Source organism: Sciurus carolinensis, chromosome 10 (genome assembly GCF_902686445.1).
Source record: "Sciurus carolinensis chromosome 10, mSciCar1.2, whole genome shotgun sequence".
In the NCBI taxonomy this organism is placed as follows: domain Eukaryota; kingdom Metazoa; phylum Chordata; class Mammalia; order Rodentia; family Sciuridae; genus Sciurus; species Sciurus carolinensis.
This window is the reverse complement of record NC_062222.1, coordinates 25866612-25891155: the sequence shown is the minus strand read 5'-3', so window position 1 is coordinate 25891155 and position 24544 is coordinate 25866612. Positions and strand designations below refer to the sequence as shown.

General features: G+C 32.7%; 1 protein-coding gene across 1 annotated transcript in view; it reads left to right on the top strand.

The window, feature by feature from the left end:
* Lrba (LPS responsive beige-like anchor protein) overlaps nucleotides 1–24544 on the top strand; it is a 703692-nt gene that overhangs the window by 546410 nt on the left and 132738 nt on the right. Inside the window, 3 exon segments of the mRNA XM_047565822.1 lie at nucleotides 1939–2079; nucleotides 3129–3248; nucleotides 18742–18894. Coding sequence (XP_047421778.1) covers nucleotides 1939–2079; nucleotides 3129–3248; nucleotides 18742–18894 — 414 coding nt within the window.

The window sequence follows — 24544 nt, the reverse complement described above, 5'->3', positions numbered from 1 at the left end:
AGAAAGATAGCCAAAAGATGAATTCAAAAATGTTACTTAAAATTACATAACATGAAAAGCAGTTCAAAAACTGATCTGTACATTGCTTTATTTTCAGTAGAACATTTCTGAATACATTCATTTTAGACCATTATATTTTATTTAATTTAGTTTAGCATTTCCCCTGTAATCCTATATATAATCAGATATTTTTCTTCCTGTTATAAATGAGGAGTGGCTAACTCATAGGATTTCACAAGATTTAAAGTAAAAGTTCTATATTCTCATTAAAAGAAGTCCTCTTACATATCATATCTTTTTTTCAGTGAATTGGTATTAATATTTTGAATAAGATATAGAGATCTTCTAACAATCAGAATGTTTTAAGAGAATGTTGTTATTTAAAGCAGTTGATCTTAACATTCTTTGAGCCCTAATTTGTTCATCCTTAAGAAGAATGTACATATGCATAATCACAAAATTTTGCCTCCTATTGATGGAGTACATGTATTCCTTGGATAACTAGAGCAGCAGCACCAGTAATGATACCAGCTAACATTATGTAAGGTTTTATCTTATGCCTATGTGAAGCTGTGTACTGGGGACTTTACAGGCAATTGTTTTATTCAGACGCTTTTGCCCCATTTCTAAAAGACCATCTTAAGAACATTAACACTCATTCAATGTTGTCAAGTATGATTTGCAGGACTTTAATGTACTTATTCATTTTATCTTCCAAAACCACCGTCAGAATGGGTATTATTATCATTCCATTGAGCTCAGGATTTTACCACTTTTCTTTACTACTTCTGGGATTTTTGCTGTTAATTGGTATGTCCAGCATAAGCTTATATTCGGTCTACCATCATTTTATGTTATTAATTTTTTGTAGTTCATGGAACATGTTTTTAGTCTTGAACTTCTGAGTTCACTCATACTAATAGAAATTTCTAGTTACATCTTTTTCTTTTGTGTGTGTGTGTGTGTGTGTATGTATGTATGTATGTTACTGGGTATTACCCCATGAGTGCTTTACTACTCTTCAGCCTTTCTTTTTTGTTCTTTAATATTTTTTAATTGTAGATGGACACAATGCCTTTATTTTTATTTATTTCTATGTGGTGCTGAGGATCAAACCCACTGCCTCACATGTGCTAGGCAGGGGCTCAACCACTGAGCTACAACCCCAGCCCCTGTTCTTTAATTTTTTAAAAAATTGAGATGAGGTCTGGCTAAACTGCCCAGGCCGGCCTTGAACTTGGGATTCTGGTAGATGGGAGTACAGGGGTGTGCCACAATATCCAGCTCTAGTTACATTTAAAAATTTTTTTCTTTAGTTGTTGAGGGATACAGTATCTTTATTTTATTTATTTTTATGTGGTGCTAAGGATGGAACTCAGTGTCTCACACGTGAGAGGCAAGCACTGAGCTATAGCCCTAGCCCTCTGGTTATATCTTAATCCTCTTTCCTTATAATCTTTTCCTTTGTACTAATTATTCCTCTCCCAATTTCATTGTATCCTCTTCCCAGAGGCCATTACAGTGCAATCCTCCAGTTTCAAGACTGAGTTTGTGCTTGTTGCTTCAAATTAACTTAATAGAATTTTATGGGTAATTTCTGAAGTATCGCAGAGCTAATAGTCACTTCATGTAATTGTCTGTGAGGTGCTTGTATTAGACTGATTAAGAACCTATGTGCAGTAGAAACATGACTTACGGATAAATGACAGATTTATCCATCCACTTACTTATGTGTGTATGTTTATCCATCCACTTACTTATGTGTGTATGTTTTGAAAAATAAATTTATTTTTCCATCCCCTCTAAGTGCAATACTTTGCTTTAGCTTATGTAGTATATATTTTTAAAACTTATTTTCACACGTACTAATAGGTGTGAAAGGAAGAGATTAATGATGATTTCATTTATGTGTCTTGTTTGTTTTCTCTCCATTGGCAGCCAATAGGAGCTTTGAATCCAAAAAGGGCAGCATTCTTTGCAGAACGTTTTGAATCATGGGAAGATGATCAAGTTCCAAAGTTCCACTATGGTACTCATTACTCAACAGCAAGTTTTGTTCTTGCATGGCTGCTAAGAATAGTAAGTTCCATGTGAATAATAAACCATGACTAAGTAAATTCAGGGTTAGAGACTATACAGTAATTAGAAATTATAAGCACCTTTTAGCATTCATAAAAGGTGCTTATAATTTCTAATGATAATTTCTAATTATCATTTTTTTAATGATTGAGGTTCAAGTATTTTCTCTATATCTCATCTAATATATATTTTTGTAACATTACTATAGAATTGCCTTAGAAATATTTCACTTAGAATTCTTTGAATTTTTTTCTTAAATTCGCCTCTTCAAATGGTTGTTTTCTTTATCAGATTAACAGATTCTTTTCAACTATAGTCTGGTAAAATAAGAACTAAATAAGATTTCATTAATGCAGGCATATATTCTTATATTTGGGTGCTTCAGTGCCCCCAATAGAATAAGGTATGTATGTAGGTAATCAACACTATTGCATGTATTGATAATATATTGGTTAAACAAGAAATCTTTCTGTAAAATTGAAAGGTGATTCATCTACTGAAAAGTAATTTCTTTGGGAAAGCATTAGCAGCACATCATTAATTAAAGCTTGTTAGAAGGGTACAGGCAGACATAAATCCTGGAAGTAATTTATAGTGCTTAGCTAATTTCAAGCAATTAGCCACTAATATGTGTTTAAGTGTTCTTTAACTAAGAGGAGGCTTTTAAATGTTCCAAACATTTTTCTTTTCTTAATCATAAATTAAATATTGAGCAGTAACAATAGGAAAATTACATATTGGACTATTCCCTTGTACTGTGAAGAAAATGCATCTAATATATCTAAATGTTATTAGTAAATTGGTCTTGGCAAGGAAGAAAGTCAGAAGAAAGTGTTCCAAATTTTGGAAATATTTAGAAATATTTCTACTGAAACTAAAACAATTTAAGAACACTAATATAATAATTTAGTTGTAACTCCCATTATGTACCTAATATATATGTTTAGATAATACTTATAAGTAATTAAAATAATTGTAAATATTTATAGAAACCATATTTTTATGCTTGAGGAAACATATGGATTCTTCTAATTGCTTATTTTTTTTAGGAACCTTTTACAACTTATTTCCTAAATTTGCAAGGAGGTAAATTTGATCATGCAGATAGAACTTTTTCATCAGTTTCCAGAGCATGGCGAAACAGTCAGCGTGATACATCTGATATTAAGGTACAGAAATGTTTTATTTTACAGCTTTTACTGCCTGTGTGTTCTTTGTTCAGTGACTGTTAAGAATCTCTCTCCTTCAGTAGTGTACCATTTACTGAGGAAAACCAATTAATGGCCAAGAGCCACCTGACAGAAATTTCTCTCAATTTTTTTTTCTGTGATGTTTCTACCTGCCTGTCTGTATATACTGAATACTTGTTTATTGCCTGTAGATATAGAATGTTTTTTTCTCTCTCCTCCTTGAAATCTTTTTTTTGTTTTGTTTTGTTTTCTTATTTTAAGAAAAAATTAAAAAGTATGATGGCATGTAGGCATTATGCTCAACAGAACTTCAGACTCAACAAATCAATTACCGTTATCTGAAAAATACTGAGAAAAATCTCAGGCATATTCCATGTCTCCATTGTCTTTTATTAACACATATTAATTGTCTATATTAACAGGGTTCATAGTGGTATTTCCTACCTGTATACAGAGTTCTCTGATGAAATGCATCTTCCCTTAACCACATTCTCCTGGGCCTTTCCAGTCTCTAGGAATCACAGTCAACTTTCAGGTTGACTATTTTTTAGCTTCCACATGTGAAAGAAAACATGCAGTACTTGCCTTTTGGTATCTGGCTTAATTTCACTTGACTTATCCTCCAGTTCCATTTTGCTATAAATAACAAGGTTTTATTTTTATGACTAAATAATACTTGATGTGTGCCTATACCCCATTTTCTGTATCCATTCATCTGTTATTTGGCATCTAGGCTGATTCCATATCTTAAAGGAATATGACTTATAGTTAAATAAGTTTACCATGTGGGAGAAAACAATAAGGACCACGGGAGAATTATTGGAGTTCAAAAGAGGAAAAGTTATATTACTGATGCATACATTACTATAGAGTACTTTTTAAATGTTTAATACAATGATAATTATATCTCACTTTTAAGTATTTAATTTTTAAAATATATTCATATTATTTTTCTTAGTATAGAATATAGCATCACTCATATAAAACTACTCTATTTGCAGAAGATACCATTTTATATGAAAATAATCTTTATGTTAGGCATCTATAATTACAAATAATGTTTTCTAATATACTTCTGAAATTATATATAATACTTTTTAAGAATCATTAATAATCTTGAAATGGATAATTCAATTTAAATATAATTAGTTAAGAGATTTAATAGTTGTTGAATTCTGCCTCTAATTTCAAAAATCTTTTATTTCTTATTTAACTCTTTAGAGTAATAACAGATATAGATACATGAAAACATTGATAACCTGACTTTCTAAAATGAAATCTTTTGAATTTCTTTTAACTATCTAAATTCCTTCATTTGTTAAGTATCTCATGACCAAATTATAACCTATACTTGACTTTGGTACTAGAAATGTAAACAAAAATTAAGTCATGAATTTGAGAATTATTTTTTTCCTGCTTTATAGAAGAAAAAGTAGATATCTTTAGGTTCTTGCCTCTCAGTACTAGATGTTCCTACTTAGTGCTTTTATGAACAGGAGGTGTACATGATAGATCCTTATAGTTTTGTGTGTCTTTTTCCTAAATCTCAGACTTTTTCTCTTCATATTTTTAATTTGCATGTGTCTGGTTCTGTGTTCTTATATACCTCCCTTCAGATACCTCATGTGTAAAAGACAAAAGGAAACCTAAACTTATAAAACAACAAATTTTGTTTTTTACAAATCACGTGATCTTCTTCACCTTTCTCCTTCCTTATTTTTTTCATTATTTCTTCAAAAATTCCTAAGGACCCAAATCCATGTCCCTTCCTTTGAATGCCCCAATAGTATTTAATTATTCAGCCTCCATTCCTAGAAAAATATTTGAATTTCAGTCCTTATGATTATACTATTGTGATTTCTAGTTTTTTAGCAGTACTATTTAGGGCAGTTGTATGAAGAACAAGGTTAAAGGGAAAGTGGCTTGTTTGGTTTGGGTTTTTTTGAATTGTGATCTATGTTGCACAGGCTGGCCTCAAACTCCTGGGCTCTTGAACCTCCTGCCTCAGCCTCCTAATTAGCTTGGACCACAACTGTTCACCACTGTACCTAACTTAAGGGAAAAGTTCTTTAAAAACAAAAGTATTTAAAACTTGAAGTAGTAAGGTAATTGGAACCTGGTTAGAAACTGCTATATCCTTAAGTTTCATTTCATGTTCAGAAGCACAGAAATTTTCTTCAGTACCAATTTTGCTGAAACCTTCTTATTCTTCTAATCAATATGTATATGCTCCTTTCCACCCTGCACCCCATTATCTATAAAGTGGTGATGGGTATGGCATTGATAAATTACTGTGATTTTCCATATCAATAACTGGTTAATGTGGGCCTTATAACTCAGTAGATTTTAAACTTTGAATATTATGCAATTTGTGGTTACACAGGACATTTAAAGAGCGTCCTGATAGTTGATCCTTTGAAAATCTGAGGGATTTAATCAGGCCTCATTTTTTTTCTCTACTCCTTTATAAAGTGTTACAGCATATTTAAAATTATTATAATAATAAAATGAATAAGAAGAAATTACTATAATTAATAATTCATTCATATAACATTGTATTTCTGATGGAATCATTAATTTTAGTCTTATCTATATTCTCACTGTCTTATTGGAGTTTTTAGAAATAGGGAAGTGAGAGTCAAGAGAGGATGATAAGATATGAGGATGGAGTAATGGAAATCACTTGCAAGTGAATTCTAAAGTATTTCTCAGTTGTTTAATATAATATACATTCTCTAAAATATTTTTGTAACCTTTTACAAAAATGAAATGCTGTGAAGTAGATAGAGAATTTATTTTTTTCCAGACAGAAGAAGTATGAACGACATAACTCTTTTTTGCAGAGTGGGAACGTTAATATCTTAGAATCCCTATTGTATTGCATTCTATCAACAATAATTTTACCAAAAGAATTATTCCTATAAAATATAATTTAAATATGAATTTTTTTTTTTCATAGAAGGAAGACTTCTTATTAGAGGTCACCAAAGCAGTCTTTCACTTCTAACATGATTTACCATTTTTGAAGTTTTGGGGATCATTTATAATTCTGTGCCACACTGGTGATTCCATTTTGGGTCTAATTTCTCAGTGATATGTTTTCTTCTGCCTGAAGAAACAATTCAAATCAATTTTCTAACTAGGTTTATCACTATCCAATAGAAAATAATGCAAGGCACAAATGTAAGCCACATATGTAATTTTAAATTTTCTTGTCACATTTTAAAAAGACAAAATAACTACATGAAGTGAATTTTAGTAATATTTTAGACTTAGTATATCAAAATATTACTTTAACATGTAGTCACTATAAAACTAGTAATCACATATTTTACATTTCCAGCTCCCAACTATTCAGACTAGCCTTATTTCAGGTGTTCTGTAGCCACATTTGGCTAGTGACTGCTGTATTGGGCAGTATAGACTCATGGCATTATTTTGGAATCACAGGAAGGGATGGCTTTCTGCTTATGGAAAGAATGTCTCATCCTCTTTGAGCAACATTGTTTCTGATTTACTTTATCTAATATGAACTGGCAGGTAGTAGCAATAATATGTGGTCTTGAGGACTGAAATAGAAAGTGTTGAAACTGGGTTGGAGAATCACCACTGTGACATTTTAAAATCCCCAGTAGAGAGCTGGGGGTATGGCTCAGTGGTAGAGTGCTTGCCTGGCCCTGGGTTTGATTCCCAGCACTGCACAATAATGATACGTCATTATTATCATTATTATTATTATTATTATTATTATAAATGATACAAAATGAAATCATCAGTAGATTGTTTCAAATCTTAAAAATTCATTTAAATTTAGAAATTTAAGACAGATTACTGTCTTTAGCCTTAACCTTGAATTATGACCAGATTTTGTGAAACAAATCATAGGCATGTAAATGAATTATAAATCAATTTCTCTAGACATGTACATCTAAATATGAGGCAAATATTGAACTTTTTCTAGGCAGTTCATTGTCACTGATTTCTTCCCCCATCTCTTGAGGCCATCTCTTTTCAGATACTCTCAGTGTCCATAAGCTCTGTCTAATGTTAGGTACAACAGTCTGACTTGCTGCAGTATAAACTCTAACTTCTTTCCTGTAGAAATGATTAATAATCAGGCTTAGAGAGTGGAAGGAGTCATAAATGTCATCTTGGTTCATTACATTGGAAAGGAAGCAGTAGTAAATGGATCTAAAATGGAGATTACTGGAGAACCATGTTTTTCTAGAAGACCAGAATTTAGTATTATAATTTATTACTAAAATATAACCAATGCTAAAGCAAAAGGAGAGGTAAAAGTTTGGAGGAATCCTGAGATGGCATTTACTTACCGAAATTTTTCAAAATTTACTTAAATTTTTTAAAAAATTTAGATTATCCAGAGTTAGGCCCTAGTTGTGTTACAGTACCACATGTCACACAACATTTGCCTTCAGCGTACTTTTTCATTAGAGGAGAAACAGAATAAAGAAGTCCCAGTGATTAATGCTGCTTCATGGGCCCATTGTTATGGCATCTGAAATGAAGAGAAGGGAGAGAAAGAGGAAAGTCAAAACTAGTGATGAGGACCCTTGTACTTTATTAGGGAGATTGGCAGAGGGAGACCTTGGTAGGGTTTGGAGTGAGAGTAGATTTTGTGGTTTGTAAGAGAGAACTGTGATCGGTGTTGCTATATGCACTACACTATGGACCGGAGGGGAAACAGTGGACAGGCTGTTAAGGTAATTAGTTAAGAGCTGGGGGAGGCCTCAATTTTAAACAGTCATTGGGGCTACAGAAGTGTGGGGAACTTCAGACATATAGAAAGTAACTGTTGGGATTTGATGATTGATTTTTAAGATGAGAGAAGAAGAGGTTAAATTTGACTTGGATAGAAATGTAGAGAGTACAGAAGAAAGAACACATTTTGTTAGGGCCAGATATTAGCTCCCTGTTTTCAGGCAGAAAATTTCCTATGAGAAGTGAATTAAAATCCCCCAAACATTATGAGTTAAGCTAGTCTTTATTGTTTATTCACCATATATAATATACAGTAGAAAACACTTGTTGTAAGGGTAAGATAAACATTGTTCTTCTCATATCTCCAGATGGGAAAGACAGGTATACTTAAAATGAGTTTTAATATAAGTTAGATTGTGACAAGTACTATAATAAGAAAAACAAAATGAAATTAATTTTAACTGGTAAAGTGATTTCATAGAGTGATTTTTGAGCTGTATCTTAAAGGATGCAGGAGGATTTAACAAAACTCCCAAATTTCAGTCTCTAACCCGTGTATTTCTTCTGAACTCTTGACTCCATCCTCACCATTTCCTTTTGAATACATAAATGTAACATAAATTTAAATTTAGTTCAAAAACAAATTCCTGATCTTCATTCCTTCCAACCTACTCTGCTGTCTTCCCCATGTTTGTAAATGGTTTCCCATTTGAAATTATAAACCGAAATCCTTAATCTCAGATTTTATGTAACCTACCCCTGTTCCAGAATTCTGTTACCTCTTCCTCTCTTCTCTGTTGTCCTCTCTTTGCTCAGTTCTTAACCAGTCAGGGCCTCCTTGGTAGTCTCTAAGTACTCCAGGCATTATTCTTACCCTGGCACCTTTGCTTTACTTTTGCTTTTCACCTGAAAAATTTCCTCCAGATGTCTTCCTTAATTCAGTCTTCACTCTTTTCAGACCTTTGCTCAACTGTCACCTTCTCAGTAAGGCCTTCTTCTCGGTCTTCCCTATATGAAATTACATTCATCACCCCACATACTTTTACTTTCCAATTCGTTTTTCTTCATGGCATTCACCATCTGACATATGTGTATTACACTTATTGATTTTTTTATTTTGTTTTTATCATAACTGAAACAAGCTCCATGAAAGGATGAATTTGGGACCGTTTTGCTCATTGGTTTATTCCTAGAGCTTAGAATAATGCCTGAAACATCATTAGTATTAAATTAAATATTTGTTAAAAGAAGATTTGATGAAATGGGAGAGTATTGTGAGCAAGGGAAATGACAGGAACAAAGTCCAGAGAAAATGTTTGGCACCCTGGGAAATGCTTACTGATCTGCTGAGAAGTCTTATGCTCTCAAAGTGGAGGAAACACTGAAAAGGGAGAAATTGAAAAACATTCGGTTCTGATTTAAAGACCTTTGGTAACACTTTAAAGATATTTGACTTAATTCTTTAGGCCAGTTCAGCAAAAATCTTTGTAAATTGTAGATGATATTTTTGGTGGTGCAATCTGTGAGATCCCTGTCACAGCTCCTTGATTTTACTCTTGTAGCTCAACAGGAGCTGTGAACAATATCTAAGCAAATGAGAGTGACTGTGTTCCACAGAAACGTTACTTAGCAAAACAAGTGTCAGGTCATATTTGACCCTATTCACAATAAATAAAATTGGATTAAATCTTAAGAGATTACTAAATAGTATTTTAAAGTAAACTACTATGCAGTAATATTACTGGAATTAATTTTAGCTATGAATGTTAACCCTAAAAGTTTTAATTGTACATATATGTTAAATAATAGTACGTCAAAGTGGTCATAGAATAGATTTATTTACCATTTGTGGTTTACCTTCTTCTGCTACAAGGCAATGAGGAACCATTAAATGTTTTTGAGGGGGCGTATGATATAAAAATTTCTATTATCGAGAAAGAACTTTGGCAGAAATATGAGAAATAGGTATAGGGGAAAGAGGATGAAGCTGGCGGTAGAGAGAAATGTTAGGAGGCTGTTTTAGTTAGCTTTTTCACAGCCGTGACCAAATGACCTGACAGGAACAATTTTAAGAGGGAAAGTTTATTTTGGAGTTCATGGTTTCAGAGGTCTTAGTCCATATATGGCCAACTTCATTGCTGAATGCCCAAGGTGAGGCAGAACATCATGACAGAAAGGCATGGAGGAGGAAGACAGCTCAGGACATGACAATCAGGAAGGAGAGAGAGAGAGAGAGCACCTCTCACCAAGGACAAAATATATACCCCAAAAGCATGCCCTAAGGTCCTACCTATTCTAGCCACATCCTACCTGCCTATAGTTACCTCCCAATCAGGGGATTCATGCACGGATTAGATTAAGGCTTTCATAACCCAGTCATTCCACCTTTAAACCTTATTGCATTGTCTCACACATGAGTTTTTAGGAGATACCTCATATCTAAAGCATAACAGATGCTATTACAGTTGGTTACAAGGGAGGATGGTAAGAGGCTCAACTACTTAAGAAGCCAAGAGGTTGAATTCAAGAGATGAATTAAAAGTCATTCTCCAGGATTTGGCATTTGGTTGACTGTAGGGACAGGAATTCATGAAGATTTTCTAGGAATAAGTGGAAGAGCCTGAAATAGGTAGGTATATAGTTGGAAAAGTAAGAGAGGTTATGTCTATTACAGCAAAACCAAATGGATATGTGCTCAACACGGAATGGGTCTACTGCTATCTTACTGGGACTGGGGAGTTGTCCACAGTAGAGCTGGTTTATATGCTAACCAAGAGTTGTTAATAATCTAATTTTCTACATTTTTACAATTAATACAGAATGATTTCTTACTCTTGCAACTTTACACAATAGTCCATGTGGACATCCCATGGGTGATTGTCTTGTATAATCCATTTAAAATTCTGTTTTTATAATTAATTGTGTACTGTTAGTGGTGAATGTAAAATTCATATTTTATGAGATTAGCAGGGCAGTAAAATATATTTCATACTTATCATTAAGTAAATATAATATAATTAAATCCTAAGAGATTACTTAAATAATATTTTTAAATGTACTATTGTACTGTAATTTTACATGAATTGATTTTAGTTATAAAAGTTAACCCTAAAAGTTTTAATTGTACATATATGTTAAATAATAATACAGAGTCAAAGTGGTCATAGAATAGTTTTATTTGTGTCTTGTGAGATTTGTAAAACATGAGACCTTTGACTTGCCCTTTATTACCTCCAAAATCCCAGGGGTCTGCAATCTGAAGATAAATTAGGTTCCATTTTCCCCCTAGCAGCACATCTTTTACATGGTAATACATTCCATGGATGCTGATAGCATCAGTGTTAGGCTCATTTATAAGGAAGTGTTTAGCCACAGTTAATAGAACTATACTTCTTAATGAATTTTTAAAAGCTTTTTAAACCATGATGGTATGATAATTTTTATTTTCCTAGTAAGAAATATTTTCATCATTAATACTTCCTATTATTAGACATGGTTTTAATTTAGAATTTTTTAAATGCTAAAAGAAAGTAAAAGTAAAATCTTAACCTCGTTCAGATGTCATTTGCACCTCGCTGGCTTATGCATTCCTTCTCTCACTTCTTACCTCACCTCTTCTGTTTCCCTCTTCCTTCCTTCCTTCTTTCCTTCCTTCCTTCCTTCCTTCCTTCCTTCCTTCCTTCCTTCCTCCTTTCTCCCTCCCTCCCTCCCTCCCTCTCTCCCTTCCCTCCCTTCCTTCCTCAAACTCTTTTTCCATCAGTCTCCCTCTCCTCTCACAGTCACACACATGAAGGAGTGAGCTGTTGCTCCCACTCTTACTGTGGCTGTATCTGTCTGGGCTTCATACTTAATTTCAATAGAACTTGCCAATGTGATGATTTAGCCACATCTCGAGCTCTTTTCTTCTTCGTGTGTCAATAGGTTAAAGGATGAACTTTTGCTTTTTACTATTGTGGTTTGTACTTTTATGTCCTTAACCATTGTTTTGTTAATTGGTAAAACATTACTTTAAAACACTGAATATTTTTCTTCTCATGCTGTTTATATACTGTGTAGAAAAAACATCCTGTTAATGCATTTTGAAGATACTCATATTTTTCTGAATTATAATAATGTAGACCCAAGTAAGGTATGATTTTTTTTTTCTTGACTGGTGATCTTATGATATTTTTTGCTCAATTAAAAAATGGAAACCAAAAGCCAAATGTTTTCTCTAGTATGTGGTTGGTGATCCATAAGGGAGAGGGGATGAATGGAGGAACTTTGGATTGGGCAGAGGGGAGTGAGTGGGGAGGGGGTAGGAAAGATGGTGGAATGAGATTGACATCATTACCCTATTTACTTGTGTGATCACACCAATGGTATGACTCAATGACATATACAATCAGAGAAATAAATAGTTGTGCTCCATTCATGTACAATTCATTGAAATGCATTCTGCTGTCATGTATAACTAATTAGAACAAATAAAACTAAATTAAAAAAATAAAAATGGGTATAACACTGCTGCTGTCAGCATCCGTGGAATGTATTACCATGTAAAAACAGCTTGTCATCTGTTCATTAATGTGTTCATAGGTATTGATGTAGACTGTAACCCCCCATATTCATGTGTACACACACACATGCACGCACACACATTTTTAAACAACTTGTTCCAGAAAAAATTTAAGGTGGGCATTTTATAGGTGCCTTCTCATGGCCATTACAGCTAACCTTTAGTTTGCATCATCTCTTCCCAAATTACCCTTTCCTTGAAAATTAGGGCCAAGAACAGCAAAAAGCCCAAAGAAGATGTCTAGTGCAAATATGGAAATGAAAATGTATTGACAGGAGGGGAGAACTATAAACAATTGAGAGTGTCATAAAATGAGACATGTTAAGCCCTACTGTGTTATTGCTAATAAAAAAATAATGAATTTGTTTAAAATCTGATGATGATATAGTGGGAATTATTAAGTCTTAAATATTTTTGTGGGCATATTTATTTTTACAAGTAAATTTTGTTAAATATTATTAGAATTATGTTAAGACTTTTATAACTGGGCATAATTCAGTGAATGACCTTTTTGCTTTAAGAATTTGGCTAGTTGACCCTTTAATTTGGGACTTCTTATCAGGGGTCATATTAATGATAATGATAATAATATCTTATATGTATATAGAATTCTGTTCTATCTCACATTAGCCTCCCAACAACCCCTTGTTTTAGAAAAGATAATGGAGGTGAGTAGAGGGTCACAAAAATTAAATTAAGAGCATGTGACAGTAAATTGAGTAGTCAAGACTCAAACCCAATTTTTATTTCCACTATATCAGATTAGAACAGATTATCTATTATCTTTAGTTTGTAATCCATGATTTTTCTTTAAGTTTTCACCGAGTCAGCTGAAAACTTTTAGATAGGTAGTTTATATATAGTGACTATTATCAATGCAATCCAGTGTACTTGACCTCTAGTCAATTTTTTAAACTTTTTATTATTTGTGGGTTAACAAAATAAGAACTTGCAAGTTCAAATATATCAGGACAGCTTATTTGTAATTTTTTACCTTCATAAAATGTATCATTTTTTTTTCCAGTGGTGAAAAATCTAAAAATTTTCTTTAAACTTTTTATTATTTGTGGGTTAACAAAAGAAGAACTTGCAAGTTCAAATATATCAGGACAGCTTATTTGTAATTTTTTACCTTCATAAAATGTATCATTTTTTTTCCAGTGGTGAAAAATCTAAAAATCTAAAAATCTAAAAAATTTTCTTTTTAGCATTGTTGTTTCCAGAGAATTGCACCTTGCTATCATACATATATTAGTTACCTTGCTATTATATTTGATTTGTTAAGATTTCATATTTTATAAAAAGGAAAATATTTAAATTTTACTCTGAAATAACACCTCTATTTTTATTTGGTTTCATTTATCTTATTTCTTTAGGCTATAAGATTAGTACTTGGCATATTTGCCCAAATACATTGAAGTAATGATTTTAGTTCAGTGGATAGGATTGGTAACTAATAAAAGGAGAATCGTGGGGCCTAGCTACAAAGTCCTGTCATATCAGTGGGGATCATAGCTTAATGAAGAAAACTAAAGCATATGTGTGGTCACAGCCAATCCTTGTCATTATGCCATGAAAGTCTTGGGATTTGTGATCAAAGCAATGGGCTTACCCTCTGGTTGAACCTTTCAGATCTTTATTTTAGGAGATGATACACTATATTTTGACCATATCACCTGCCTCTAAGATCCAGCTGCCTAATTAACCAATAGAGATTAAATTTATTGTCAGCAAGACAGAATAAAATGTGAATTGTGAATATATGTCTTCTGTCAACCTTGTTTACTTATCCTTTTACACTGATGTTTTAAAAAATTGCTGAACATGTGTTTTTTATCCAGAGCCGAATGTTCTGTTGTGATGAATATAAAACATACTTCACTTTGTAAATGTGCATTAAAAGTATTAGAGAGACATAATCGTTGACTGCATTACTAAATTTCATCTGTCAAGGAAGATAATTTTGAACTGGAATGTTGGTACTATGTCAAGGAATGGTTCTTAGATGCTTTTAGGAATAAATTGAATTCGGCTGAAGAACTTGAATATCACTGTCATCTTAAAACTTGGGCAGTATATGTGCATATTTCTTTTGTTAACATATTGGTGTTACTCAATTGAGTTCAGCATGTTTATTGAATATTAAAAGGGAATTCAACTGCCATCAGCAGATTTATTTATGCACTATTTCCTTATAATGAGATTGCAGTATGTTTTAGTATTTATGCTCCCTTCTTTACTAATTTAATTATGCTTATTTGATGATGTCCTTTATACTACATGTAGATTCTTTATAATATCTCTTCATTGTTATTTTCTTGGAAATGTTTGTACTATTTTATATTCATGTTTATTTTTAAAGTTCCTCTATGAAAACATTTTTTTTTTTATAGAAATAAAGGCTAAGGCTTTGAAGACAGTCCTCTAAGGCTTCCCACACCTTGACCCTGTGCACTCCTCCAACTTTTGCTTCCATGCATGCCGATTTTCCTTTTTAAAACAATTGAACTGTTCTTCACTGATCATTAGAAACAAACCACATGCATATTTTAGTCTCTCTCTCTCTTTTAAGAATTCCCCTTGTCAGGAATGTTCTTGTTTTTCTTGTTTGTTTATTTATCATTGAGCTTGAATCCTGGTTTTCAATCATTTATTCCATGGATATTTACTCAGTGCCCAATGTGTGTCATTCCCCATGGCTGGACTTGAGAGTTTAATGGTGATCCAAGTACATCAAGTCCTCAGACTCATGGAGCCTTCTCTTCAGAGTGAGATACAGACAGTCGATTACAGGACAGATTGAGGAGTTTTGTAGTAGGGAAGTATGTATAATGTTTCTTTCCCTGCTTTCTCTGGCCTCCCCATCATTTACACATTATGTTCTTTTTTTGAACGCCAAGTGCTATCTCTTTCTACCACCTATTTTCTCTTGATAAATGTATCATTTCACTCTTTTTTATTAACCTAGATGTGTTCGGGAGAAGGGAAAACACCTTCCTATAAGGCCCTAACATAGTTCTCCACAAAGAGGAAGAACTAAATAATTGATGGAATGATGTGTTACATCACCTTTCATATCTATATAAGACTTAAATAATCATTTAAAAGAAACTTCTAGTAAGTTTTATTCATTAACAAAAGGTAACATTTACATTCTGTTTGTATTTCTGCCCATACTGAAGTCTTCCTACCATTTAGTTTCCTACAAATATATTATTAGTTAATATATTGGTAACTTTATCACTACTGAAATAGACATAACATCATAACCACCGATTCAAGTGTACATGAAACATGCCAACTTTAATTCAACCCTTATATTAGGGTGGTAGAAGATTCATCTATAGTCATTAGATTGAAGGGCAAAGACCTTCATTACTCAGACTTGAATGAGAATTCAGGATTATGTAAATCCTTGAAAATTGATCCTCACATCTTTAATCCACCTTTTTATGAGTCATATCCTTATTGTCTAAGATACATGGTCTTTTGGAGACAGGCAGCCCTCCCAATTAACCCAAGTTTAGATTGGGAAGTATTTGCTAGTGCCAGGGGATTAGCTCAGGTCTTATTCTACACTGAAAAGCAAGAAACATACCTTCCATGTTTATTCAAAATCAAAAGCAGCATTTGCTTTAATTAAATACTTATTCTTTCAATTTCAATAGTACCCCCACCCTCTCATGATTAGAGAATGACGCCCATCTTTTGCCTTAATTAAATACAAACAGAATGTAGAAATACAAACAGAATGTAAATGTTACCTTTTGTTAATGAATAAAACTTACTAGAAGTTTCTTTTAATTGATTACTTAAGTCATATAGATATGAAAGATGATGTAACACATCATTACAGGTGTCAGGGGATTAGCTCCCCTATGTACACCCTGCATGTTCCATTCTGCTTTCTAGAATTGGTTGCTGTAAAGGATACCTTTTGTGGTATATTTTGTTATATTTACTATATGGTATATATCTTTGATTTACAATTGAAAAAACTGATTTCCCAATTTTAAAACTTGGGAGAATCTGGCACCTAAAATTTAGCCATTGTAATTTTTGTTTTAAACCTTAAGAGAATTATTACAGGAGCATGGTATATACAACAGGCAAAAGATGGGCCTCATTCTCTAATCATGAGAGGGTGGGGGTGTTTATTGAAATTGAAAGAATAAGTATTTAATTAAAGCAAATGCTGCTTTTGATTTTTGAATAAACATGGAAGGTATGTTTCTTGCTTTTCAGTGTAGAATAAGACCTGAGAAAGGAACATTCCTCTTTAATAGTACAAGTATGATGGGGTGATATTTTTTTTTTAAATCCCTCAGAATTGAAAATTTGTTGAATGTACACATCAGCAAATTAATAGTAGAAAGTTACAAAATATCTTCTCATTAGGGTATAATAATTATAGCATATTTTTTAAAAAATTCCTTTTGTATTTTATTCTTATAATAATTACTATAGATACACTATATATAATGGACTTATTTTCAGAATAGCAGGTTATTTTCTTTGCATGAACTAAAGTTTACATTTAGTTTTTTTTTCTTTTTAAATCACTTAGAATATATGTTAAATACTCCTTTTAAAATGTTAAGTGCTGGGGCTGGGGTTGTAGCTCAGTGGTAGAGCACTTGCTTACTATGTGTGAAGCACCACATAAAAATAAAATAAAGATCCATTGAATATATATATGTATATATGAGACACTATGTATATATGACTATATATACATACATATACACTTCATATATATATGTGTGTATATATATATATATATATATATATATATGTACTATACAAGTAAAAACCCATCTTATTTGATGATTAAGTACAGAGAATTTATTTAGAGTTAGAGAAGTCTTGGTCCAGGTTCCAAACTCATATTATGTAACCTTGAATAAGCTTTTGAGCCTTAGTTTTTTGAGCCTTAGTTCATTTTTAGAGTGGTATTGTACCTTACATTGCAAAGTCATTGTGAGGATAAATGTGGAAGGGTTTGTTAAGAGTTCATTTTAGCACCTGACTCATGCCAAGCAATAAATGTTAGCTTTTACAAATTGGTATGACTTTTTACTGCAAAAACAACACATAGGTATTTTTCTCTTTTGCCAATTATTCTGTGATGCATTGTTTTTAAAGATGAGAATCTTAAAGATTTTGTGTGAGCACTGTCTAATTTCATTTATGGTTAAGCTTTTAACAAGATTATTCCTTTTAAAAAATCCAGTTTAAATGTTTTTAAATCTAATCATCATGTGGATGTCAGACATTTGGAGGACAAGCTCATTTCTGCTCTGCTTGGTTGATTATTGTGATTGTAAACAAAAGATGTACAATTCAAAGCCAAGCAACATTTCACGTGGATGATGGAAGTGATAATAGCTTAATTCCTGCTGGATCTTTTTTCTCTGCTCTGGCAAGTTCATACTGACCTTGTCCAAAATCTGATGACCTCCCTATTTTACTCAACTATTTGGAAAGCCAGGCCTGCCATAGCTGGCCCTGAGGGGGTATCTGAAAGACTACTGAGCCACTGACCCATGTCAGGACTGGATTTCAAGTCTGATCTACAGGGCTCGGAAATAGTTATATATGGGCTTATTGCACACAAAAACCTAACCAGCTGCATTTTTCTGTTTATTAAAGTATATTTAAAAATGTCATTATTAAAGTTATATATTTAATTTATTTACTTTCTTATGTAGGTGGTTTTCTAGACTAATTATAAATTTTCCTTTTTTATCACAGTATCTTAAAACTAAATTTGGATGTTTTGAAATTTGAAGAAAATGTACTCTTTGGGTCGATGAGACTTAGTAGCATTTTGGTTTCTTTCTGGCAAAAATTCTGTATATTTTATTAAAAACCTAGTTTAGACTGATGTTGTTACAACATAGTAATCTCCGTTTATATCTTATCAACTTCAGCTATTACAGGTTGGATTTAAGAGTTTTTGAGTTTATGAGTCATGTGATATAGGTATACACCAGGAAGATATTATTTAAATTTGCTTGGATAGGATCTGTCTATGTTAATAGAAACTTTGTGATTAGAGCTATGATATGAAAAAAGAAAAAAACATTGTGTATTTATTTTGTTCTTCTGAACAATAGGAAATGATCAGTCTCTTTTAATGAATATCTAGTCAGTATCTTACATTTTATAACATTGTCTTTTTTTTATATATAGGAGTTGATTCCTGAATTTTATTATCTCCCTGAGATGTTTGTCAACTTCAATAATTATAATCTTGGAGTGATGGATGATGGGACAGTAGTGTCTGATGTCGAACTTCCTCCTTGGGCTAAAACCTCAGAAGAGTTTGTTCGCATAAACAGATTGGTAAGATAGTAATCATCTACTCTGTCATGAGCCTATTCTCAAAGCATCTCTCATGTGTTGGTGAATAATCATTAACCTTTGTTCTTCTGTACAAAGCTGTAGTTGATAGGGATAACTGAAAATGACATAAAGGTTCACTAACCACCATATACATTTATAAAATTTTGTTGAATTGAAAGATATGGTAGTTTCTTTTATTCCTTTCTGCAGAGTTTACATTATATATGATAATTCAAAATTAAAAGTTACAAGTGAAACTAGAATTATTGGTTTTTTCAACTATGGATTTCTCTTATCAAGAAAGCCACATAATTTCATTTCCTAAGTTAGAAGGCTATCACACATTTCAGTGACAGAAACAATAACTTCAAATTATATTCTGTGTCTACCTGTTGAAAGAAATCTTTACATCATATTTAGAATATGAAAACCTAAAAACTTAAAAGCATAGTACTCAGTGTGCTTACACCTCTTTAGTATCATCTTTAATTTCCTATGTTATAAGGATTCTATATTGTTTTGTGAGAAAGTATCATGACTTTTAATTTATAATTAAGCAAGGAAAATAATTGTATTTTGCTTTTCTAGGTGGCATTCCTTACCTTTCATACCAGTAATTTCATTTTTACCTAATCTTCCAGATCTTAATAACAATTTCATTATTATTGGATGTTCACATTTTATACATATTGGAAGCAATGCAAGGAAGTAGAAAGAAGATCAAATTTGGAGTTAGACTGAATTTCTCAGTTATGAATAAATCACATTTTTTATTATGGGACCTCAGGCAGTTTCACCTCTGAGACATAATTTCCTCATTTATAATTTTGAAATTATAAGATAATAATTTTGTATGTAAATTTGTAATTTTGTGTGTACCTAGAACATTCTCTGATATATAGTAGATGCTCATAAAATTGTACATAATGTTATTGTGTATACACCAGTAAAATGTTATTTGAAATTGGTTAGATAGGATCTGTTTATCCTATTATGATGCACATAGCATTTGACTTTTATTCTAAACCTTTTGGAAGATTCTAAGTTATTGTAATTCATTGGGAGCCCAAGACTGACAGTTAATTCTGAAAGGTACAGAAGAAGATGCCAAACTTTTAAATGTGACAGTTGCCTATGGTTGTGTGCTTTTTCCCAGAGGCATAGAGAAGTGAAAAGAAGATACATTTTAAGTAAAATGTATTTTGACATATTATACATGCATGGTAAATAGATTTATTGAGGTATAATTCATATACCATAAAACTCAACTTTTAAAAGGTATTATTCATTGCAATTTAATACATTCCTACAGTTGTGTATCACTACCATCACTACCATCCAGCTTCAGAACACTCAGATCACTTCACAAGTTTTATTGTGCTGCTTTGTAGTCAGCCTCTGCTCGCACCTATAGACCAGGCAACCATTGATTCTTTCTGTAGTTTTGCTTTGCTTTTCTAGGAATTTCATATTAATTGCATCATATGACTTGTCTTTTTGTGCCTGGCTTCTTTCTCTTAGCATGATGTTTTTGAGATTCATCCATGTTACATCATGAAGCAGCAGTTAATTTCCTTGTATTGCTGTATGATATTCCATTGTACCACATTTTGTTTCTCTTTTTACCAGTTAATGGACATTGGGGTTTTCCCCACCTCAGTTTGGGGTGTTATGAGTGTCTGCATATAAATCTTAGCATTAGTATCTGTTTTCATTTCTAGGACAGTGAAATTCCTAGGTTATATGATAAGAATATGCTCACTTTATATACGATTTTGGGTTCCCAACAATGTATGAAGTTCTAGTTTTTCCAAAGTCCTTGCCAAGACTTTGTCTTGTCAGCCTTATTTATTTTAACCATTCTAATAGCTATGCCATTGCTACTTTATTTATATAACCCTAATGACTAATAATGTTGGTCGTTTTGGTTTTTTTTTTTCATAAACTTACTTGCTATGCATGTATGTTCTTTGGTGAATTATCTGTTTAATCTTATGCCCGTTTTTAAACTGGATTGTTTCTTTTTACTATTGAATTATAAGAGATCTTTATATTTTCCTCATCATAGTCCTCTGTCCAAAATAAGTTTTGCAAATATTTTTCTACTAGTTTATGGCTTATCTTTTCATTTCTTAATGGTTCTTTTTTAACCACCATTTAAAGAAAAAATGTTTTAGGGGGCCAGAGATGTAGCTCAGTGGCAGAGTGCTAACCTAGCATTCATGTGGCCCTGGGTTTAGTCCCCAGCATGGTAAAAATACAGCTATAAAATAATGTTTATATATAATGTATGAAAAATATAAAGTATCATCCCTTTCTTAAGGATATGTTTTTAAGAAAAACAATCTACTGATTGTTTTATTATTGAAATACTTTTTCTCAAATATAGTTTAAAATTATAAGTCTCAGGCCGGGAATATAACTCAGTGATAGAAAGCTAGCCTAGGATGCATGAGGCCCTGGGTTGGATCGTCAAGCGCACCTAAAAAAAAAAAAAAAATTAAATTAAATGAAAGTCTAAGTCTCAGAAGAACTCTTTATTAATCATTACCATGATTAGTATTATGAAAAGTACAACAAGATTTGGTGATGTGTTTGCTTCATATAAGAAATATAAAAAGCAGAAACATTTGAATGAGTTACATTGAAAAATTTTCACCAGTCTTTTGACAATTAAGAAAATTTAATTGTGTAAATTGAGGTAAGCCACTCCTGACAATACCCCTCCCACACACACACTCTGCCCCACTGCCTTCACCTCAGAAAAACCAGGTCTGTTTGGGACAGGTTTTTCCCCAGGGCACAACTGCAGGAAACAACTGCAGCTCACCCAGTTGTTTTCCTGTCAGATTTGGGTTCTGGCTGCCCATGCTCTAAACTCAGACATGACTTTGAAATTATGTACAAAATAGTACTCTATGAAATGAACTACACATTTATTGTCACTCACTGTTGTTTACTAATTTTACCAGTGATTCTTACTCCAGCAAGTTTACAGATGAACTTCACATTCCTACTTACTTGCATTCTGAAACAAAATTGATTAAATTCACTGCAAATCAAATTCATTTGTAGTTTGGAATTGTATGTTTACATCTCTGATCATTTAAATTCAAAATTAGGAAAGATTAATTTTATATGTGTGTGTCTTCATGAAAGAATTTAATCATTCAAAAATATGTATTATTCACTTATGATGAACAAAGCTTTCCCACAGTACAGTCTATATTGATGCATTTTATAATTTCCTCTTAACTTTCTATCAGTGACTAAATTGTTAGTATGGTATTTTATGTATCTGTTAGCATGTTATCACATAAGGGTTTTATCTCCCTCCTCTTTTTCCTTTCCCTCTTCAGTTCCACAGATTTTATGCAATGATTGCAGCTCATGAAATGCATACTACTTTGATCTGTGACCTTTTTGTGGTGCTAATCGGGTTCCTGATATCATTATACCTTACTCATTAATCATATTTCCTGCAGCCCGTCAGGCAGCCAGACAGCACAAGTCCCTGTTTCCAGCCCTCTGTTGGCAGGTTTCTGCTTTTCCAGATTATTACAGACGATACTTTGGCTTCTCATAGCCAGAGCCACATCAAGCTGTGTGTTACAATTAAAGTCAGATGGTCCTCAGGTTGAACAGGGATATAGTGTTGCAGCTGTCTCTCTTCCTGGAACGAACCAGCACTAAGAACAGATGATCTATAGGACAGTGAATAATAACAGATTGTACAACACTCGGTTGGTAGAAGGGAAGTACAGAATTAATTAACTGACACAATTTAAGATATTCAGCATGTCTTTTAAAAGTGTTTGGTTGCCTAAATATTAATTCAAGGTGATAGGACATTTTTAGGAGCATGATTCTGTGAGTGAACTAGTAGTGTTACATTTTCCATTTGTATTAGAGGAATATAACTACCATCTAACCACTTTCATCCCCAGAACTTTCTGTAAATAATGAAGGTTCTATAAATGTAGGATTGGCAAATTGGCTAAGTGATGCACTTGTGTACAGAAAATACTATCTGATACATTTTAGAAGGAAAACTCACCTAAGTTTGACTAGTCTTTCAAACAAATAAATTATATTCTCTTTGTTCTGAACAGTTGAAGTCAGAGTAAAATCACAGCAGTTTTAATTATATTCCTGAGATTGGTCTGTGTTACCTGAACTGGAGTGAGGAGACATCTTTATTCCAAATACTACTTTAGAAATATAAATGAGAAACAGACTTTAATACTTTAAAATAATGTAAAAATGTAGCAGTTCAGAATGCTCATCAGTTATCTCTGATGATATAGTCAGTGTTATGGATCTGTATTAAATTATCTCTTGTAATTATCTCTTGTTTGAGTTAAGAGACCAAGAAAAACACACTGAGCAATAGGACTGTTGCTAAAGTTTTGAAAATGGAGCATGTTGTGTTAGTCAAAAAATATGTAATTTATTCAAATTATAACCACGGAAATTCATTCATTTAACATATTGTTTACTGTGGGCCTATCCATGTCTCAGCACTGTTAGACTTGGCGAATAAGATAGATGATATCGCTACTCTTTGGATATTACCTCCTTTTAGATGCCTCTTGAAATAGAGAGTTTCTCACAGCTGGGGGCAGGAACCCAGGAAGGGAGTGATTGTCTTGAGGTTACCACTGAGGATCACATTACTTTCCTGTATCTTCTGTAACTTTTTTCTTCTCTGTTGTATTATGGTGACATAGTCACTTGATGGAGAAGGTAAAGTAAAATAAAATGAGAGTGTTTTCTTTCCATTATCATCCGAGGATATATGGACAAATTAAAAGGGATGTGATCTTTTTATGGTATTATTTCTCCATCAAGCTTGTTTTTTCCTTTCCATTGGTAAAATTAAATCTATTCAGCTTAAACCTTCATAGATATTATGTCTTGGAGTGAATTAGGTCAATCTTAAATAACTTTTTCTTTTGAAAAGAAGTGCACAATTCTCAAATGATAATAACACAGTTGAGACTGAGAATCACATGTCCGTGATAAAAAAGTGTAGGGAAATGGCATTTTAAAACCTTTCTTCCAGGCTACACTTTTTTTTCTTCTTTAGACTTGAATTGCCAGAAATTAATGGGCTTTTTTTTTTTTTTTCCGTAGTGTTCCTTTTCTAGTTTCCCTTAATTTTCCATATTCATAGTGATATCAAGAATGTAGACAGCCCAGCCGTGGTGGCTGCAATGGGTAATAGTAATTCTCAACAGTGATCTCTCCCTTCAGTCCCCTCCCCCACCCTCAGTGCAGTGGTCAGGGCTAAATCCCTGGGGAATGTGGGCAGATGTGTATGCAGTTTGAAAAACATCTGAAATGACTCTTGTTTGGTCCTGAAGTGTAATTTGATGTGCAATGTTTAGTTTAAAAAAGGAGGACACCTAAATACGTGGAAAAAAGATGTAACATGTTGATAGATTGTTAATTCTCCCTAAAGTTATTTATAAATTCAACATAAAAACAAATCCAAGTATCAGCAGGTTTTTTTGTTTTGACAGAACTGATTCTGAAGCAAAGGACCAACAGAGCCTAAAATCTTCTCTGAGAACAAGAACAGGTTTCAGAGGGACAAACTTTATCAGATATCAAGGATTATTGTAAAGCTATAATCATTAGGGCAATT